This window comes from Myxocyprinus asiaticus, chromosome 21, assembly GCF_019703515.2.
Source record: "Myxocyprinus asiaticus isolate MX2 ecotype Aquarium Trade chromosome 21, UBuf_Myxa_2, whole genome shotgun sequence".
Taxonomy (NCBI): Eukaryota; Metazoa; Chordata; class Actinopteri; order Cypriniformes; family Catostomidae; genus Myxocyprinus; species Myxocyprinus asiaticus.
In genome coordinates, this window is record NC_059364.1 from 12,540,440 (window position 1) to 12,561,095 (window position 20,656).

Genomic DNA, 20,656 nt, shown 5'->3' on the forward strand with positions numbered 1-20,656 from the left:
GTTCTTTTTTCCCTTGATAAATTAAGCTATCAGAGCAATCTGCTGTCTGAATATCAGGATTTCAACCCTCTCTTATGCTTGTGTCCAGGCTCGACTGAGGGCCATGGTGTCATTACAAACTTGTTTGTGTGTATTGCAGACTGAGAGAATGAGGACAAGTGGTTTTGATTCATCTGATGAAGAGGATTTTGGCTAGGAGGAAGCCACACCTCTCCAGATGGTAAGCAGCACATACACACCCATACTCAACAGCTAGAGAAATAAACGCATATTGAGAGTGTGCTTGTGTATTTTTGAAGGTAGTCTCTATCCTTGGTTGAGCATTCCCAGTCTCTTGGCATCTGTTCTTTACCAGGTAAAGTGAGTGAATGAACGAGTAACGCCTCTCTATGTGTTCGTTCCATTTATGAGAGAATCTCTATGCTCATTCTAACTCACAAACACATATGGTATTGATCTAAAGCAGTGGTTCTCATCCAGGTCTGTTCTGATAGGGTCGTGGAGAGCAGTGAAAAACAATGCTAAAATGCAACATACCTTTTAAAGGAATATTCTGGGTTCAATACAGATTAAGCTCAATCGACAGCTTTTGTGGCATAATGTTAATTCTCTGAAAAAAGCAATAATATGGGTTACAGTGAGGAATTTACAATGGAAGTGAATAGGGCCAATCCGTAAACGTTAAAATACGTAAAAATGTTTCAAAAGTATAGCCACAAGACGCAAACAATATGCTTGTTAACATGATTTTAGTGAGATAAAATCGCTTACTAACTTTTTCTGTGTAAAGTGAAATCCTATTTTACAACTTCACTGTCATGATGACGTGATGCCGCAAACCCTAAAAACCTAAAGACTGTAAAAACAACTATTTAAACAACTTTACAGCTCAAATAATACACAAGTTTTAACCGAAGAATTAACGTAAGTTCTTTTATAAAATTATTAGCTTCACATTTCTGCTTTTAAACACTTCAAAAATTGGCCCTATTCACTTCCATTGCAAGTGCCTCGCTGTAACCTAGAGTTTTGCTTTTTTTTTTTTTAAGAAAAGGAAGGACCAGTCGAAGTTATTGTTTGTGGTAATCAACATTAATCACAGTAATCAACCACAAATGCTGCTGATTGAGTTTAACTTGTATTGGAACCAAAATATTCCTTTAATCGTGCATCACTAGGACAGCAAAATAAACATGTTAATCAGTTTTTAAAAGGGAAGGAAAAATCTTTCCCATATCTGTTGTTCTTGAAATAAATTAAAGCCTTGACTATGTTAAAAATAAGTTTACTTACAGTGAGGATAGACATGGTTTGTGTTGTCCACAATTTATTTTGAGCAGTGAATTATTGGCTGCTAACAGCATGAAACCATCTTTGGTCTTAGAGAAGTATTTGTTTACTTTAAAAAAAAATAATAACAATAATATTTGTACTCCGCTGGGTCACAACTTGATGTCCAATGTACCACTGGTCTGAAGTATGTGGGAACCTCACTCTTGCACTATACATTTGTGAATTAAATATAAATTGTGTACATGCTCCTCAAAGATAACTCTAGGATAGTGTTTAATATCTGGTGTTTGTATGTGTGTAGCTGAGTTGTGTGATCAGGGTGTGGAGGATGTGTTTGTATTCTATACCAGAGGAGAGCTGGTGCTCTAAATGGTGCCATGTCTTTTAGATGGTTTATTCTCAGCGTGGGCTCAGAGTGCATCACCTCCCTTTCTCAGATGGGGGCGCTCCAGAGCTTTCTCAGTGCTGCTGCATACTAGAGGAATTGCAGCACTGTCTGCACAATCAACGCAAGACTGTCATTCAGTGAGTGACACGTTCAGTTACTCCATTTAGGTATTAGCTAGACTCAGTGTGCTCTGTAATATTCTTTCTTTGCCAGTAAATAAGTGTGGTCACACATATTTCAGCTCTGTAGGTCCTTATAGTGCAAGTGAATTGATACCAAAATTATGTAGCTCCAAAAAAGCACATAAAGGAAACATAAAAGTAATCCATAAGACTATATAGACTAATATAATAGGTGTGGGTGAGAAACCCACACCTATTATCAATATTTAAGTCCTTTTTTACTATAAATTCTCTCCACTGCCCAGTAGGTGGCGATATGCACAAAGAATGCAATTCGCCAAAAAGAATGTGAAAATGGACTTAAATATTGATCACCCACACCTATCATATTACTTCTGAAGACATGGATTTAAAAAAAAAATTTATTATTATTGATTCCAATAACAGATCAAACAAACATAACAGGAAACATGGAATCAAACTACATGAACCTAAACCCTTCCCCATCCGACACAAACACACACCCCAGTGGCCCGATGGCAAACCATCAATGACACACAAATAAACAATAAATCAACAGAAAGTATTCAGAAACCAAAAAAAAAAACAAAAAAACAATAAGAACGCACACACACATTCAACATTGCCCGTGTCCCTCCACTGTCTCCCCCCAAGAGCCCTCCAAAAAATCCAAATATCTACCCCATTTTTTATTAAATAATCCCATGTTGTCCAGCCTTCTACATACCATCCCCTCAAAAGCCGCCACCCTGCACAATTCCGTGCACCACTCCAGAAACGAGGGCACTCCAGCTGACTTCCATCCCCTAAGGGTGACCTGCCTTCCAATCATGACACCAGCCAGGACCCCACACTTCATGCACCCATCCCCTACATCAATAACCGTCCCATCATCTAGAACACAGAGCCTGGGGCAAAATGAAACCCGAGCACCCAACACATCACAAATAAAATTCTGAAACCTCAACCAAAAATCTTGAATCTTAACACACCACCAAAAAACATGGGTTGTGTCCCCGTCTTCTGATTGGCATCGCCAGCAGGTGGGTGTGTCTTTGAGACCAAGTCTATATAATCTAGAGGGGGTCCAATAGAATCGATGTTAAATCTTAAATTGCATCAGACGCACCCTTGCATCTCTAGATACAGACTTGACGTTTTTTAGAATCCTAGCCCACACTCCCTTCTCCAATACCAAGTTTAAATCTTTCTCCCATCATCTCTTGATAGAAGTTGAAGCTCCATCACCCAAACTCTGAATTAACAGGGAATAATACACTGATACCTCATGACCTTTTCCAAAGGCAGTAATCACTAAATTAACTCCAACTAAATCACTCAAATTTGCTGGGAATAAAGAACCCAAATACTTAATGCCCTGTTTAGGCCACTGGAAGGCACCTGGCTGAAAAGCCATTACTGGACAGTAGGCTGTCGGAGCCAAAGCTTTGGATTTAGACCAGCTGACTCTGTATCCTGAGAACTTATAAAAAGAATTAATAATTCTGTGGAGTCAAGGCATAGATCTAGTAGGGTCGGAGATGAATAATAAAATATCATCTGCGTAAAGCAAAAGCTTATGCGCCATACCTCCCGCCACAACACCTGGAAAATCCTCCTCCTTTCTTATTGCGGCTGTTAATGGTTCCAGGGCAAGACAGAACAATAATGGGGAAAGAGGGCAACCCTGCCGGGTGCCCCAATCCAGAGTTTGTTTCTACCGCCGCTAACGGGTGTCTATAAAGCAACTTAATCCATCCAATAAATGTACTCCCATACCCATACATTTCCAAAATCTTAAAAAGATAATCCCATTCTCCCATATCAAATGCCTTTTCGGTGTCAAGTGAGATGGCAGCGACCGGAGTCTGATCATTCGCCACTGACCACATGATATTGATGAGACGCCTAATGTTATCAGAAGAGCCGTGGCCCCAAATAAACCCCACTTGATCTATATGTATAAGAGATGTCTTAACTTAATCGGTTAGCCACAATTTTTGACAATATTTTAACATCTAGCTGGATCAGGGAAATTGGACGGTAACTCTTACACTCGCTTGGATCTTTGTCCTTTTTAAGAATCAGACTGATCCGGGCTTGTGTCATGGTTGGAGGAAGTTTTCCGTTCTTTAATGATTCCATATAAACTTCTAGTAAAAGTGGAGCTAATTCTGTAGCATAAGAACTATAAAATTCAGCGGCAAATCCATCTGGCCCCGGGGACTTGCCTGTAGGCAAGGCCTTAATTACCTCGTCAAGCTCCTCCAAGGTTATCTCAGAATCAAGATAATTTTTTTGCTCAGTCGTCTGTTTAGGGAGATCTAATGATTCCACAAAATTTCTAATATCTTCATCAGCAGATGAAGACGTGGAACTATAAAGATCAAGATAGAACTCTTTAAAGGCATTATTAATATCAATGGCCGAGGTAAAAATTCCACCACCAGCAGATTTCACTGAGGGAATGGTAGAAAAAGACTCTTTCTGCTTTATATACACTATCGGTCAAAAGTTTTGAAACACTTGACTGAAATGTTTCTCATGATCTTAAAAATCTTTTGATCCGAAGTTCGTATGCTTAAATATTTTAAATTAGTTTTGTAGACAAAAATATAATTGTGCCACCATATTAATTTATTTCATAATAAAATTAAAATTTAATTACAAAAAAAAAGTTTTTGAAATTGATGACTTGGACCAAATAATAAAGAAAAGCAGCCAATAAGTGCCCAGCATAGATGGGAACTCCTTCAATACTGTTTAAAAAGCATCCCAGGGTGATACCTCAAGAAGTTGGTTGAGAAAATGTCAAGAGTACATGTCTGCAAATTCTAGGCAAAGGGTGACTACTTTGAAGATGCTAAAATATAACACAGTTTTGATTTATTTTGGATTTTGTTTAGTCACAACATAATTCCCATAGTTCCATTCATGTTATTCCATAGTTTTGATGACTTTACTATTATTCTAAAATGTGAAAAAAATAAAGAATGAGTAAGTGTTTCAAAACTTTTGACCGGTAGTGTATCTAGCCAAAAGCTTCCCTGCTTTGTCCCCCAACTCAAAATGTGACTGTCTTTCCCTGAATAGCCAATTCTGAAGACATGGATTAAACCACTGGAGTCATATGGATTACTTTATCCTGCCTTTCTGTGCTTTTGGTGCTTAAAAAACAAAAATGTAAAAGTGCTTTTTAAATTATAAGCTTCACATTTCTGCATTTAAACTCTCCAAAAATTGGCCCCATTCTTTTCCATTGTAAGTGCCTCACTGTAACCTCGATTTATTTTTTCTTTTTTTTTTTCTTTTTTTCTTTTTTAAGAAAAAGAGGGATGAGTCGAATTATTATTATTTTTTTTTGTGGTAATTGACATTTGCCACATGCTGTCGATTAAGCTTAACTTGAGTATTGGACCCGGTATATTCCTTTAAGGAAAATATTTATTTTCTCACTTTAGAATATTGTATATATATTATTTCAGTATGTTATTCTGTATAATAATAAGAAATTGAGTTGCTCATAATTTGGATCATGTGCCCATTATAATGGCTCTTTTGCATTCTAATTGTGTTGAATCTTTTCATCCAAAGTTGTTATGGAGGCCTTAGATGGTCCGGATTAAGTAAGTATCAAACACTCAAACAGAGCGCAATGTCGTGATTAAAGTTAGGAGCCCCTTGTATGTGTTTAGGAGTTAATTTTGTGTCTCATTGTCACAGTTGCTGCATGTTTGCTGCTGCAGCTCTCTGTCTCAATGACACCCAGTAAAGCTCTTGAAATCCTGAGGGAGCTGAGAGAGGGTGGAGCCATTCAGACCGCCAAGGTGCGAGGCAACATCCAAAAACCCTAAACACATCACTTCCCCAAACTCTGTATCTCTGTGTTAATATTTTTTTCATCATCTTCAGCATTACAACTTCCTTCATGAGTTTCGGGAAAAGGTTGAAGCCTTTCAAGAAACCAAAGAGTGTTTTTCAGAGAGATTATTGTCCATATGATGCACAATACATCCAGATGATGTGAAAGCAGGATAAATTACTGTATGTTGATTGGTGGCTTTGCTCTGCTGGTGTTTTTGTACTTTGATCATGAATGCATTTGTTCTTTTCTAATGGCACTTTAAAAATTCTGTATTTGTATAAGTTGATCTAATAATATTAAGCTTAATATATAGCTTTAACTTTGCAGTTAAAGAACTGGCTCCTTTTTAAATCATAATGATAACAGAAATCACCCAAATGGCCCTGATCAGAAGTTTACATACCCTTGAATGTTTGGCCTTGTTACAGACACACAAGGTGACATACACAGGTTTAAATGGCAATTAAAGGTTAATTTCCCACACCTGTGGCTTTTTAAATTGCAATTAGTGTCTGTGTATAAATAGTCAATGAGTTTGTTAGCTCTCACGTGGATGCGTGGTAATGGAAATATATAAAGATGGAAAAGGATATAAAAAGATATCCAAAGCCTTGAAAATGCCAGTCAGTACTGTTCAATCACTTATTAAAAAGTGGAAAATTCAGGGATCTCTTGATACCAAGCCAAGGTCAGGTAGACCAAGAAAGATTTCAGCCACAACTGCCAGAAGAATTGCTCGGGATACAAAGAAAAACTCACAGGTAACCTCAGGAGAAATACAGGCTGCTCTGGAAAAAGAGCAGAGGAGCACAATACGACGATACTTGAACAAAAATTAGCTGCATGCCCGAGTTACCAGAAAGAAGCCTTTACTGCGCCAATGCCACAAAAAAGCCCGGTTACAATATGCCTGACATCACCTTGACACGCCTCACAGCTTCTGGCACACTGTAATTTTGAGTGACAAGACCAAAATAGAGCTTTATGGTCAAAACCATAAGCACTATGTTTGGAGAGGGGTCAACAAGGCCTATAGTGAAAAGAATACCATCCCCACTGTGAAGCATGGTGGTGGCTCACTGATGTTTTGGGGGTGTGTGAGCTCTAAAGGCACGGGGAATCTTGTGAAAATTGATGGCAAGATGAATGCAGAATGTTATCAGAAAATACTGGCAGACAATTTGCATTCTTCTGCACAAAAGCTGCACATGGGACGCTCTTAGACTTTCCAGCACAACAATGACCCTAAGCACAAGGCCAAGTTGAGTTCACCCTCCAGTGGTTACAGCAGAAAAAGGTGAAGGTTCTGGAGTGGCCATCACAATCTCTTGACCTTAATATCATCAAGCCACTCTGGGGAGATCTCAAACGTGTGGTTCATGCAATACGACCAAAGACTTTGCATGACCTGGAGGCATTTTGCCAAGACGAATGGGCAGCTATACCACCTGCAAGAATTTGGGGCCTCATAGACAACTATTACAAAAGACTGCATGTTGTCATTGATGCTAAAAGGGGCAATACACAGTATTAAGAACTAAGGGTATGCAGACTTTTGAACAGGGGTCATTTCATTTTCTTTGTTGCCATGTTTTGTTTTATGATTGTGCCATTCTGTTATAACCTACAGTTGAATATGAATCCCATAAGAAATAAAAGAAATGTGTTTTGCCTGCTCACTCATGTTTTCTTTAAAAATGGTACATATATTACCAATTCTTCAAGGGTATGCAAACTTTTGAGCACAACTTTATATATATATATATCTATATATATATATATATATATTCAATTTTTAATTATTTTATTTTTTATTATTATCTGTCTTGTTGCTGTTTTGTATTGTTGTACACTGGAAGCTCCTGTAACCAAGACATATTCCTTGTATGTGTAAGCATACTTGGCAATAAAGCTGATTCTGATCACACTGGTTTTGCTTTAGTTATTGTAGGGTACAACGAGGCAAAAGGCTCCTTTGATTTTATTTTATCCCAAAACACTAAAAAGCATAAAAAACTACCTCTGTACTTTGCTTAACACCTGTTTGTCTCTATGATCTGCAAATTTGTCCTCTTCCATGAGATTATTGTGTGTAGTGTTTAAAAGGCTGATTTTGAGGCAATTTGATCTAATATTTAATATTTTTTTAAATGTTGCAAATTTATGTAGCTAAAGAATATCCTGGAAATTATCACATTTTTAGATAAAATACTTATTTGTCATTTTCAATTGTGTTCAAGGTGATTATATAAAAAAAATAAATTCAATAACTGTCGAATAAGTGAAAGGATAGCATTTGGTGTAAAAAGCCCCCCTGTTGCAGGGGCTAAAGGCCACAATTAAACTCATTGGGTTTTTTTTAAAGTGGGTTGAATAGATTTATTATGAAGAATGTTGAAAGTTGGCTTACATTAACTGATCCAATAACAATGAAGATTAATTTGTTTATAGAATACATAAGATGTAATGAAATGTCAGATGTGTTTGAAATGAACAAGAAATTATGCACCTTTTTTTCTGAAATGGTTATTTTGAGTAAGCATTATCTTAATTTGTAAAAAACAAACAAACAAACAAAAAACATCTTGCTGTCTCAAAAATATTTGCATAAGTTAACAAATTGTGCACTATAACATTTGCCTTAGTATGTACACTATATCACTATAAACCCCCCTAGGGGCCTTTTACCCCAAGTGTGTGGTAAAAGGCTCCCTCTGCACCTTTTTTTAAAAAACTAATTGTATTCAAAACAACCTTCTGTTATTTCTTTTCACTCAAATTATGTTGCTCCATCAATATTCAGTAATAAATGTATTTCTAAAATCTTGAGACACTTTGCGACCAGAAAAAAAGGTAATTTTCCTTAAGTTGGGCCTTTTGCCTGTTGTACCCATTATTTTGCAATGTCAAAGAATTTCTACATTTTATTTAAAAAAGGGCATATTATTAACTTTTATATTTGTCAGTTAGCATGCCAAAAAATATCAATTATTTTACATATATAAACCTATAAGAACCTATTTTTGACTTAAAATATAGCTTTAGATTTAAACCACCAGGTTATTAATGATTTATAAGCTCGAATTCCACCGTGAATGCAAAAGGATAGGAGGGTTAAAGCAAATGGTGAGGTTGGTTAGCATTTTGCCTAATATGTCCTTTTGTGTTCCATACCTTTAAATGTGCTGGAAGTGATTTTTTTATGGAATGGTATGCAGAAAATATTCCTTCTACCTGAAAGATATCACTGAAATAAGTGACCTGAGATATCTCACCGGTCTCTGTGATGGCACTAGACTGTGTAAACAGCAAAAAGCTATCCATATTTTAGGTTATGGTAGACAATGGGGGTTGCCCATCACTAGAAAGTGAATGATCAGTATATTTACTTTGCAACATGGGCCATGAACAATTGTCAGAAGAGATTCGTCTATGAAGACTTTATTGGGAATTTTAAAGCAATATTACAAGCCAAAATTACATTTTACTACAGTTCTGACAAATACTTTATAACATTCAAATGCACATATCAGGCTGGAATCACACACACAGAGGATATAAAGCAGGAAAAATACTAAAACATTATGGGGAAAATCAAATGTGAAATTAATGAATGTCACCTTGGTGGCCCAGTTTGGTGATTATGAAAACAGTACTGTCTTTTAGTGTCACTGTCTTACAGACAGCTCTGCTCTGAATGCAGGTAAAACACCGGATTCAAATTCTACCAGAAACACATCATGCTTAAAGCCATTTATCTGTCCATGATTATTAACGGATTACAAAAAAATGGTATCTTGGCACACAGATCAATGCCAACATCAAACCTAAATATTCAACAGAAAATAGCATCCACTCATCTCTTCTATATCTCACAAAACACACAATAACAACTGAAGTAAACAAAACAATTCCTCTTAGAAATACAAAATGCACACAAAAAAAATAAATTTAAAAGCAGTAAGATTGAGTATTTCCAGGCTGTGCGCAGTAAAGCCTTCTACACATTGAAAGCATCAGTTCTCATTTGATACAAGAAAGCCTGTAATTAATGGTTGTAACATTGAAATGGAAAGTTAAATGGACCAGTCATCTGATAACAACCATCAATATAAGGTAGAAATATAGACTGACAAGATCATGTACCACCAAAGCAGCACACAACTCTGAAGAACAAATGAAAGAACTGACTGAGCTACAAGGCAGTAATATATTATAGATAAAATAAGTCTGTGACGTCTGTAAAAATGCTACCATCAAGATCTTTATTTTGTCCCACAGTTTGAAGACAAAGATGGGGAGTAAAATCTTTGAACACATCTATCAGCTTTTTCATATTAAGCCCTTAGGTCTCCACTTTGGACACGATCCAGTCAGTGTCAACAGATTCATCTCATCTATGGATGCTTTCAGTGTGTAAAGTGACTTGACGTGCATATAGTGTATGTCTAAACAGAGTTGCTAGTTGTTTTTGTGAATAAGTGTGATTCTAGAGTTGTGCAGGCTGCTTGCATCCTGAATCGCTCTTGGCTGATGCAGATTAAATAAAGTCAAATGTCCATTTGAAACAGCCGGCCAGAACTGAGAGAGATGGCCGAGTCCAAATTCAGCTCCATTTGGGAATTGAAATCAGAGCTTCAAACTTCTTCATACACACTTCCAAAGCAGCAGCATCCAGTTTTAAGAGCTCACCAAAACGTAGATCATCCTACAAATAAAAAAACCGAAAGATTAAACACTTTATAGCCAAAGAAAATCAGAGGAAAAAAAAAAAGACACGCATGACAGATAAAGAAACTGTACATACCCATAAAGGTAGTAGAAGAACGAAAGGAGGTAGAATGCGAGTTTGCACCAGCCCTCCTTCTGACAGTATGCCAGAATATCTGCGTTCATTATCGTGGTGGGGTCATACAATCCAGGTCCACTCATCACAGGGCGACTCATATACCTGCATACACACACAAACACACTTGCTATTGAACTTTGAGCAAGACATTCCCCAAACGCAAAGGAGACTAATCACTTATTAACTTTAAAAACTAGTTCAATGTATCTGCTGAGGTGTTTCATCTTAGGGATGTGCAAGAGTAATCGACTAATCGTTCTGCACTAACTAGTCGAATATTGAAAACGCTACTCGAAGATCACAAATTAATATTCATTTCTGCATTTGCCTGCAGTGAGCAGAATCTCTCACAAAATCTTGCAATATGCGGCAATACTTGTAATATTTAGATTCTTATTGAATTATACTCTATTGGTATTTGGTTGTTGTTGTTGGAGTCATGCAAACCAATGGATGAGGATCTTTTATGGTGGAAAAAATGCGGAATGGTACCTGAAGCTTATCAGACCAGTATGTGTGTATATGCGTTAAGTCTCTGAACGCCGACAGAGCGCATTTTATAAAAAGCCAACTTTTACCACTATTTCTGAATAGTCATACATGTGAAATGACAAAAATTTACAGATCGCCTTTATGGAGACTCAGTTATATATGTGCATTACCCTAATGCCTTAAGCTCCGGGTGGGTGCAAATGTTTTTTTAAATTCTATTTTTATTAATAAATATTGTTAATTTATTTTTTCAATCAGAGGAACCACAACACAAACAGCCATTGTAGCCAAAATAATCAAGACATGGTTTCTATACCATTTTTCACTAAATTAATAAAAGGGTAAGGTTTAAGAATGATATTTAATCATGTTCAATGTATATGTAAAATACATGAAAATGCCACATGGAGACTTGTGGTTTAATTATCAAAGACAATACACATCTGTCTTAATGCCTTTATGCTCAAAAGTTTGGAAAAATTACTAAAAGTGCATAAAAATCATCTCAATTTAAATGATGCCTTATTTCATATTGCCAGTAAGACTAACACAAAACTATAATGTAAAGCCCAGCCCTTTTTGGGGCTGGAGGCCACACCCACCTCCAGACATGATAGGCCAGCAGAGGCATGTTGAGTCCAAGTGTCAGCCACTCTGCGGCGCACAGGAACATCACACAGAAGAACACATGGATGAGGTACTCCGGTAACACCAGCTGAGGAAACCACACAATACAGGGTCAGAGGACAGACACACACAACATTTATCTTATAGACAGTTTTCTATTGCACCTGAATTATGTGAACACTAGGAATGAATGCCAAGTCCAGCCAATCAGGGGAAAGAACCATTAGAATACTCCTATTCCATCAGCACTACTAGATGCTAAATAGATATCTAAACCCCTCCACACTTCTGAAATAGCTCATTGGTATCAAACTGAATGACTGAAAATAGTCTTAAAACAAAGACAATAAGTCTAGATTTTGTGTGTCCAGATATTGAAAACTGAAGTCTCATAGAAGTGACCTTAAATTACTGAGCATAGATTGTACAATAAAAGCTTGTGCAATAATAGCACCTTTTGTGCATCTTATTTCAGTTTTCTGTGACTCATGTAAAATTGATCTTTGACCTCAGGGATCCTCTCGGATTCATTCAAGAACTTAGACATCATGTTACATTTAATAATCAAACCAATCAACACGATCTCTCTTGCAAATCTTCTCTGCCTACACTATAGCCTCTCAAATCATGCAACGGTCATAACCTAAATTTGGCGAGTGTTTTAAATAACTCAATGAACCCTGTTTAGTTTTTAGATTTAGTTAAAGGGATAGTTCACCCTAAAATGAAAATTCTCTCATCATTTACTCACCATGTCATCCCAGATGTGTATGACTTTCATCTGCAGAACACAAAGATTTTTATAAGAATATATCAGCTCTGTAGGTCCATACAATGCAAGTGAATGGTGGCCAGAACTTTGAAGCTCCAAAAAGAACAAAGTCATCATAAAAGTAATCCACAAGACTCCAGTGGTTTAATCCACATCTTCTGAAGAGATCTAATGGATTCTGGGTGAAAACAGAACTCCTTTTTCACTGTACATCTAGTCACTGCAGTTTCTAGGCACGATCATGAGTTTAAACTAGATTACACTTCCTAGTGCTTGATGCATGTGCAGAGCACTAGATGGTGCTAGGAAGTGTAATCGAGCTTGAAATCATGATTGCCAGTGAGACTGCTAATGTCATGATTTATGGTCATTTTGGTCCGTTCTCACCCAAAACCAACTGGATCACTTCTAAAGACATAGATTTAACCTCTGTAGTCTTACGGTTTACTGTTAAGCTGACTTCATCTACTTTTTGAAGCTTCAGAAGGACTGGCCACCACTCACTTGCATTGTATGGACCTACAGAGCAGAGATATTATTCTAAAAATCTTCATTTGCGTTCTGCAGAAGAAAGCAAGCCATACACATCTGGGATGGTATGAGGGTGAGGTAATGATGAGAGAATTTTCATTTTGGGGTGAACTAACCTTTTAAATATAGAGTGCTGGGTTTCTCTTGACAGGGAAATAGAACATCTGGTCATTAGCAAATAACTACAAAAAAACTGTAGAGTTCACATTAACGACCAACAACCCCCCACCCCCCGGCCAACAGAAAAGGTTATAGGAGTGGTAGGTATAGGGATTGTGTTTTTATAGGGATACAATGCAAGGCAGAGTTTAAATAGCAGCCATGCTGAGGGAGAGAGCAGTTACAAGGACTCCAGGCTGCCCCTGCCATGCCTGATCATTACCGACAAATGACGACACCACATTAGGCCATGCAGACAGAGAGAAAGAGAGAGAGAGAGAATGTGTGTTTTGAGGTGTGAGGATTCTGCTTTTGCCCAACACAAACACATTAAGTATTAAATAAAAATTCAAACTGGAGAGCCATTATCAAAAAAAAAACAAGAAAAACAAACAAACAAACAAAAAAAAAAAAAAAAAAGGTAAAATGGTCTAATAACATATTTTTCTGAGAGTGATTAATGATCCTGATAGGCTAATACTTCAGGATTACAAGTCTAGATTATGTGCACCACTACGCCCGATCCTCTTTCCCACCCCAACAGTCTCTCCCTTCATTAATCTCATCCATCTCACAAGTGCACTTATGAAATAATGACAGCTTTCCCTTATATGTTCCTAATGGTGTTATTGTTCTACAGCTGTGCCAAGTTTAGAACACTCTAAAAGAGGCGTTACCATCAATGGAGTTGGTCGCTCTGGGTAAAGAGCAGAGGGGGAACAGAACGACATGCATATTCTGAGCATTTGCAAGTCTTTTCAGTTAACACATTTACCTGTAGACAATTGTCTTTCCTACATAAACATAGGCCTACACCTGTGCGAATTAAATCTGCATCTCCCCCCAATCCCACGCTATCAGACTAAACCAGTCAAACTTAAGGGAAATATGGAAAACTGTACTGTGGTAATCAATGTTTTTTAAATGCTAGCACTGTTTGCTAGAAAGTCACCTTTTGATAACAGGCTGACACAGAAATACTGGCTTAAAGGTATAGTTCACACAAAAATACTTACCCTCATGTCATCCCAGATGTATATGTCTTACTTTCTTCTGCAGAACACAGAGTTTAGAAGAATATTTCAGCTCTGTAGGTTCATACAATGCAAGTGAATGGTGACCAGACGTTTGAAGCTCCAAAAATCACATAAAGGCAGCATTAAAGTAATTCATATGACTCCAGCAGTTTAATCCATGTCTTCAGAAGTGATATGATAAGTGTAGGTGAGAAACAGATCAATATTTAAGTCCTTTTTTAATATAAATCTTTAATATAAAAGTGGAGATTTATAGTAAAAAAAGGATTGAAATATTGATCATTTCACCCAAATGGATTGCACCACTCCAGAAGACATGGATTAAACCACTGGAGTCATATGGATTACTTTCATGCTGCCTTTGTGATTTTTGGAGCTTCAAAGTTCTAGTCACCATTCACTTGCATGATCTGAACCAACAGAGCTGAAATATTCTTCTAAAAATCTTTGTGTTCTGCAGAAGAAAGTCAAACATCTGGGATGGCAATTAAGTGAATAAATGATGAGAGAATTTTCATTTTTGGGTGAACTATCCCTTTAACCATGGTATGAGTTTTGGGCTGGATGATCTGTTTGCAATGTCAGACATCGGTGTTCAGGAAACCTATCAGGAAAGTTTAGTGACTCAAAAACTACTTCAACTTTACCGTACGTCTCCCTATTTGGTTCAACTGTCAGTTTGTACATTGATATGTTAGTTAACTGAAAAGACATTTGTAAACACTCCGCTCGTGCACACAGAAATTGTTACTGATCTTAAGCTGAATTCTGGTACCAACCTTCAGAGCAAGCCTGACCCTTTTAATTTTTTTCACCCTGTCAATTGTCTTTGAGCCAATCAGAGGAAAAAATGAAATAAATAAAACAGACAGATGCAAATCAGAAAATTGAACGAAAGAAGTTAGTGTTAGTGTTGGAAAGCAACATTCACTGCAGATGATTAAATAGATTAGCAGAACAGTGTTGTGATAGAAGAGAGGAAACAGGAGTGCATGCAATCGCCCTTTATCACACACTCTCACTCACCGGGTTTAACGTGTTACATTGGTCTATAGGATTCTTATAATCAGTCTTCAGCTCATCGAAAGCGATTATCTGAAAAACATGGGGGAATAGTTCATGATCAAGGCATAAAGTACAAACGTCACTTTCTACATTACCAAAGTTCAGTTTCCACACGACTCTAGAAGGAAAACAGACTCTAAATGCATTTGCAAATGCATATTTGGTTCAAATTGTAATTGTTTGTGTCAAGGGAGCAATAGGTTATAGGCTCTAGTCTACACTGAAAATATATATACACTGGCAGCCAAAAGTTTGGAATCATGTACAGATTTTGCTCTTATGGAAAGAAATTGGTACTTTTATTCACCAAAGTGGCATTCAACTGATCACAATGTATAGTCAGGATATTAATAACGTGAAAAATTACTATTACAATTTGAAAAATGTTCAGAACTTCTTAAACTACTTCAAAGAGTTCTCATGAAAAAATCCTCCACATGCAGCAATGACGGCTTTGCAGATCCTTGGCATTCTAGCTGTCAGTTTGTCCAGATACTCAGGTGACATTTCACCCCACGCTTCCTGTAGCACTTGCCATAGATGTGGCTGTCTTGTCGGGCACTTCTCATGCACCTTACAGTCTAGCTGATCCCAGAAAAGCTCAATGGGGTTAAGATCCATAACACTCTTTTCCAATTATCTGTTGTCCAATGTCTGTGTTTCTTTGCCCACTCTAACCTTTTCTTTTTGTTTTTCTGTTTCAAAAGTGGCTTTTTCTTTGCAATTCTTCCCATAAGGCCTGCACCCCTGAGTCTTCCCTTTACTGTTGTACATGAAACTCGTGATGAGCAGGTAGAATTCAATGAAGCTGTCAGCTGAGGACATGTGAGGCATCTATTTCTCAAACTAGAGACTCTGATGTACTTATCCTCTTGTTTAGCTGTACATCTGGCCTTCCACATCTCTTTCTGTCCTTGTTAGAGCCAGTTGTCCTTTGTCTTTGAAGACTGTAGTGTACACCTTTGTATGAAATCTTCAGTTTTTTTGACAATCTCAAGCATTGTATAGCCTTCATTCCTCAAAACAATGATTGACTGAAGAGTTTCTAGAGAAAGCTGTTTCTTTTTTTCCCATTTTTGACCTAATATTGACCTTAAGACATGCCAGTCTATTGCACACTGTGGCAACTCAAAAACAAACATAAAGACAATGTTAAGCTTCATTTAACGAACCAAATAGCTTTCAACTGTGTTTGATACAAGTGATTTTCTAGTACCAAATTAGCAATTTAGCATGATTACTCAAGGATAAGGTCTTGGATCAAAAAATGACTTTTTTCAAATAGTGATGGTGCTGTTTTTTACATCAGTAATGTCCTGACTATACTTTGTGATCAGTTGAATGCCACTTTGGTGAATTAAAGTACCAATTTCCTTCCGAAACAGCAAAATCTGTACATTATTCCAAACTTTTGGCCGCCAGTTTATATATATATATATATATATATATATATATATATATATATGTAAAACAGGTTAATTGCACCAGGCAGCAATGAAGCAGCCTGAACACTGGTACTGTTCTGTCAACAAATAACTTAAATGTGACTCCAATTTGACCAAACAGAAGAGCACTATTAATTCTGACACGAAAAAATAATTTACGCCAGACGGAATGGCATATGTTAGACAAACACATTTTTTTTGTTTGTTTGTTTTTTTTTTTTTGTCATTAATCAGTCATCTGTTATTATGTTTGTGTATTGCTTTAACCAGCAGTTCTGAGATCTGTAAACACATGCACGAGAGCCGAACGAGAGCGCGTGCCCCATCCGCCTGTAATCACAAACAGCTACATCTAATAAACATATGAACGGATGTGACACAATTTACACATCCACCATTCATTAAATGTGGTTAACTCTGTAGTTAATGCGTTTAAAGGCACATAAGTGCTCGAATAGTTTAAAGAACAGCGGTAATGATAATCATGGGTGTCACCAGCCTGCGCTCGTGCCATTCATTCCCGTTTGTCTCGCGCTCCGCTTCCTTCTAACTAATGTCACAACTCGCCGAGCATTTGCGCGTTCATAACCCCACCGCCTTGGTTCAGATTTTTATTCGAAACACTTACGTGCCAGATAGCGAAGAAAATAAGGGCCGCCGTCAGCAGCAACGCCAGCATATAACAAAAGGCCGCGAATGTGAACGCCATTTTTCGTTCATGTGGAATTATCCAGACCGACGGATGGGACGTAGAGACAGCTGCCCATCACGTGATAAAAAAAGTCACACAGATGCTCGAAAAAACGCGATTGTAGAAGTCGTCATGATGAACGAGAAATTCAATCACAAGACACAACACAATGGGGATACATCAAGTAAAAAATATCCCGAAGCCAATTCGATAACCAAGAACGATTTCAGAGCTTCTGTATTACAAAGAATATGTTCTGTATTGAAGATAGCAAAAGCAAGAAAACCATTGCAATCATTTTAGGACTGGGTTTGAATTTAAAGGGGTCATGGCATGCCTTTTTTATTATTTTAACATGTTCCTTAAAGTCGCCATTAAAGTTTTGCTGCTTTTAGTCTATATTTATTCCCTTTAAGGTCATCAATATGCTAGTGTGCTTCTAAATGCTGACAAAATTCGTTTTCAGAAGATATAAGCATTTAAAATCAGCAGTCTCTCTCTCTCTTCCAGCTTGACAGGCCAAGGCACAGTCTTTATGTCACAGATGGCATGAGAAACTTTGTCCAATCAAATGCTTTCTAGAACAGAATACTCCCTCCCCTAGCCTGTCTGGCTGTGTTCTAACTGCCGCTGATCATGCCTTCGCAGGGTACTTCGGAAGGAGCACAATCCATGTTGTAGGGTCAATTCCAAACTGATTTTCCAATAAAATTTGCTTAAAATTAGTTTTGACTTACCATTATCACCAGGGGCGAACTGGGAATAGAAATCGGCCCTGGATTTTACATAGAAACTGGCCCAAAAGTTGTTGGGGGGGGGGGTCCCTATCCTTTTCTGCATATCGCGGCGCCATTTTGTGGCCTGTTCTGCATAACGCAGCGGCCCATTTCAGCTTATCGCGGCCCATTCGGCCCCGTTTCGAGGCCAGCCCATCGGGAAAAGTCGGTTCTCCCGATGGCCAGTCTGCCCCTGATTTTCACCTTTAAGCCTTCTGAAGCTCTCAAAGTTGAGAGTAATTGTCTATGTATGGAATAGGGAATAGGATTGATGACTTCTAAATAAGAAACGCTGACGCCGAAGCTGGACGGAAACTTGTTGGAGTTTATTGATATTTTTCTGCAGATGGAGGTTTCTTGGATATACCGCTCGAGTAAGTGTTCTTTATTCTTTATGCTTAGTGAATTGTGATTCAAAACAAGGACGAATTAGCTTCTACTCACTTGTTTCACATTCATCTGCATTTGCACAACATCTCCAGCCTTGTCCAAACGTAAATAAAGTCCCCGCCCTACGTTGGAAAAGCCGTTTCACTCGGAAATACGTCACAATGCAGTAATAAAGTTGGTCATAACTTCTGTTTCATGGTGACTTTAAAGCTACACTATGTAACTTTTGGCCCTCTAGTGGTTAAAAAATAAAACTGCATGCGTCTTGCAGAAGAACATTGTTTTGGGAATGATGGAAGTTGTGCTTTAGCTCTGCTCCTCTGCGCAGATGAATGTGGTCCGAGGCACCAGTGTACACATGGATACAGGACATCTTATCAGAGCGAATGGACAAATAAATAATGAAAGAAAGGAAAAGATGGATATCCAAAAAAATTTCATCTGAGCAGGTAAGTGCCATAACTTATGCTGTTGTTTTGACTTATTGGAAACATTAATGTTTTGAAATAAATGACGTTACAAAAGTTAGGCAACGTTTGTTAACATTAGACATAACGGGGGGCCTGGGTAGCTCAGCAAGTAAAGACACTGTCTACCACACCTGGATTCGCAAGTTCGAATCCAGGGCGTACTAAGTGACTCCAGTCAGGCTTCCTAAGCAATCAGTTGGCCCGGTTGCTAGGGTGGGTAGAGTCACGTTGGGTTAACCTCCTCGTGGTCGCTATAATGTGGTTCTCGCTCTCGGTGGGGCGCGTGGTGAGTTGTGCGTGGATGCTGCGGAGAATAGCGTGAAGCCTCCACATGCACTAGGTCTCCATGGTAACGCGCTCAACAAGCCACGTGATAAGATGCGCGGATTGATGGTCTCAGACGTGGAGACAACTGAGATTCGTCCTCTGCCACCCGGATCGAGCCCCCCCCCCCCAAAAAAAAGTGTTAGACATAACGATTGCTTGTCTGATAAGGTAAAACATTTTAAAGTTTTTATAACTGCAGGATATTCTGGCCAAATAGACCATGGTAGTAACTTATTTATAGATTGTCATTGTTACCAACAGTGGTCAACATCATTTCAAGACTCACATGTCCTTGGCGAACCTAGAATTAAAGGATAAATTTATATAAATTATTGCCGTTATAAAGAAAAATACACGTGTGCTAGCAAGTGAAACGTTCTGCACCGATTACAGTATAATTATTGTATTTCACTACACACACACAGACGTGTGTACTGGCACAGAATGAGCAGTATAGCTGGTGGCATTGTCATGCTGGAGGGTCATGTCAGGATGAGCCTGCAGGAATGGTACCACATGAGGGAAGAGCATGTCTTCCCTGTAACGCACAGTGCTGAGATTGCCTGCAATGACAACAAGCTCAGTCCGATTGTGCTGTGACACACCGCCCCAGACCATGACGGACCCTCCACATTGATCCCGCTCCAGAGTACAGGCCTCGGTGTAATGCTCATTCCTTCGATGATAAACGCGAGTCCGACCATCACCCCAGGTGAGACACAACCGTGACTCGTCAGTGAAGAGCACTTTTTGCCAGTCCTGTCTGGTCCAGCAAAGGTGGGTTTGTGCCCATAGGCGACGTTGTTGCCGGTGATGTCTGGTAAGGACCTGCCTTACAACAGGCCTACAAGCCCTCAGTCCAGCCTCTATCAGCCTATTGCGGACAGTCTGAGCACTGATGGAGGGATTGTGCGTTCCTGGTGTAACAGTTGTTGTTGCCATCCTGTACTTGTCCCGCAGGGTTGTTACACGTGGTCTGCCACTGCGAGGACGATTAGCTGTTCTTCCTGTCTCCCTGTAGCCCTGTCTTAGGCGTCTCACTGGATGGACATTGCAATTTATTGCCCTGGCCACATCTGCAGTCCTCATGTATCCATGCAGCATGCCTAAGGCACGTTCACGCAGATGAGCAGGGACCCTGGGCATCTTTCTTTTGGTGTTTTCAGAGTCAGTATAAAGGTCTCTTTAGTGTCCTAAGTTTTTATAACTGTGACCTTAATTGCCTATCGTCTGTAAGCTGTTAGTGTCTTATCGACCGTTCCACAGGTGCATGTTCATTACTTGTTTATGGTTCATTGAACAAGCATGGAAAACATTGTTTAAACCCTTTACAATA

At 38.4% G+C, this 20,656-nt stretch overlaps 2 protein-coding genes across 2 annotated transcripts; one reads left to right on the forward strand and one right to left on the reverse strand.

The window, feature by feature from the left end:
- The first annotated feature begins 1,459 nt into the window (after positions 1–1,459).
- Positions 1,460–7,547, forward strand: LOC127411689 (cyclin-dependent kinase inhibitor 3-like). Its single transcript, XM_051647397.1, is given in 6 exon segments — positions 1,460–1,481; positions 1,595–1,683; positions 1,685–1,818; positions 5,419–5,450; positions 5,548–5,651; positions 5,737–7,547. Coding segments are annotated over 6 exon segments (471 nt in total). The 3' UTR covers positions 5,827–7,547.
- A 1,567-nt stretch (positions 7,548–9,114) lies between these two features.
- On the reverse strand, positions 9,115–17,430 carry LOC127411670 (protein cornichon homolog 1). The gene is made up of 5 exons (XM_051647383.1): positions 17,295–17,430; positions 15,183–15,251; positions 11,633–11,745; positions 10,497–10,640; positions 9,115–10,397 (listed from the first exon to the last, which is right to left on the reverse strand). The coding sequence occupies exons 1-5, from the start codon at positions 17,373–17,375 to the stop codon at positions 10,370–10,372; spliced, it is 435 nt and encodes a 144-aa protein (XP_051503343.1). The 5' UTR covers positions 17,376–17,430; the 3' UTR covers positions 9,115–10,369.
- Positions 17,431–20,656: the final 3,226 nt, after the last annotated feature.

What these genes read in the sequence shown, in the direction of transcription:
- LOC127411670 (XM_051647383.1), bottom strand. Translation starts at nt 17,375, where the DNA reads ATGGCGTTCACATTCGCGGCCTTTTGTTATATGCTGGCGTTGCTGCTG. An exon ending in TTTTCTTCGCTATCTGGCAC is followed by an intron (nt 15,252 to 17,294) that starts GTAAGTGTTTCG and finishes CATGTTTTTCAG; the next exon opens with ATAATCGCTTTCGATGAGCT. An exon ending in CTGGCCTATCATGTCTGGAG is followed by an intron (nt 10,641 to 11,632) that starts GTGGGTGTGGCC and finishes GTGTGTATGCAG; the next exon opens with GTATATGAGTCGCCCTGTGA.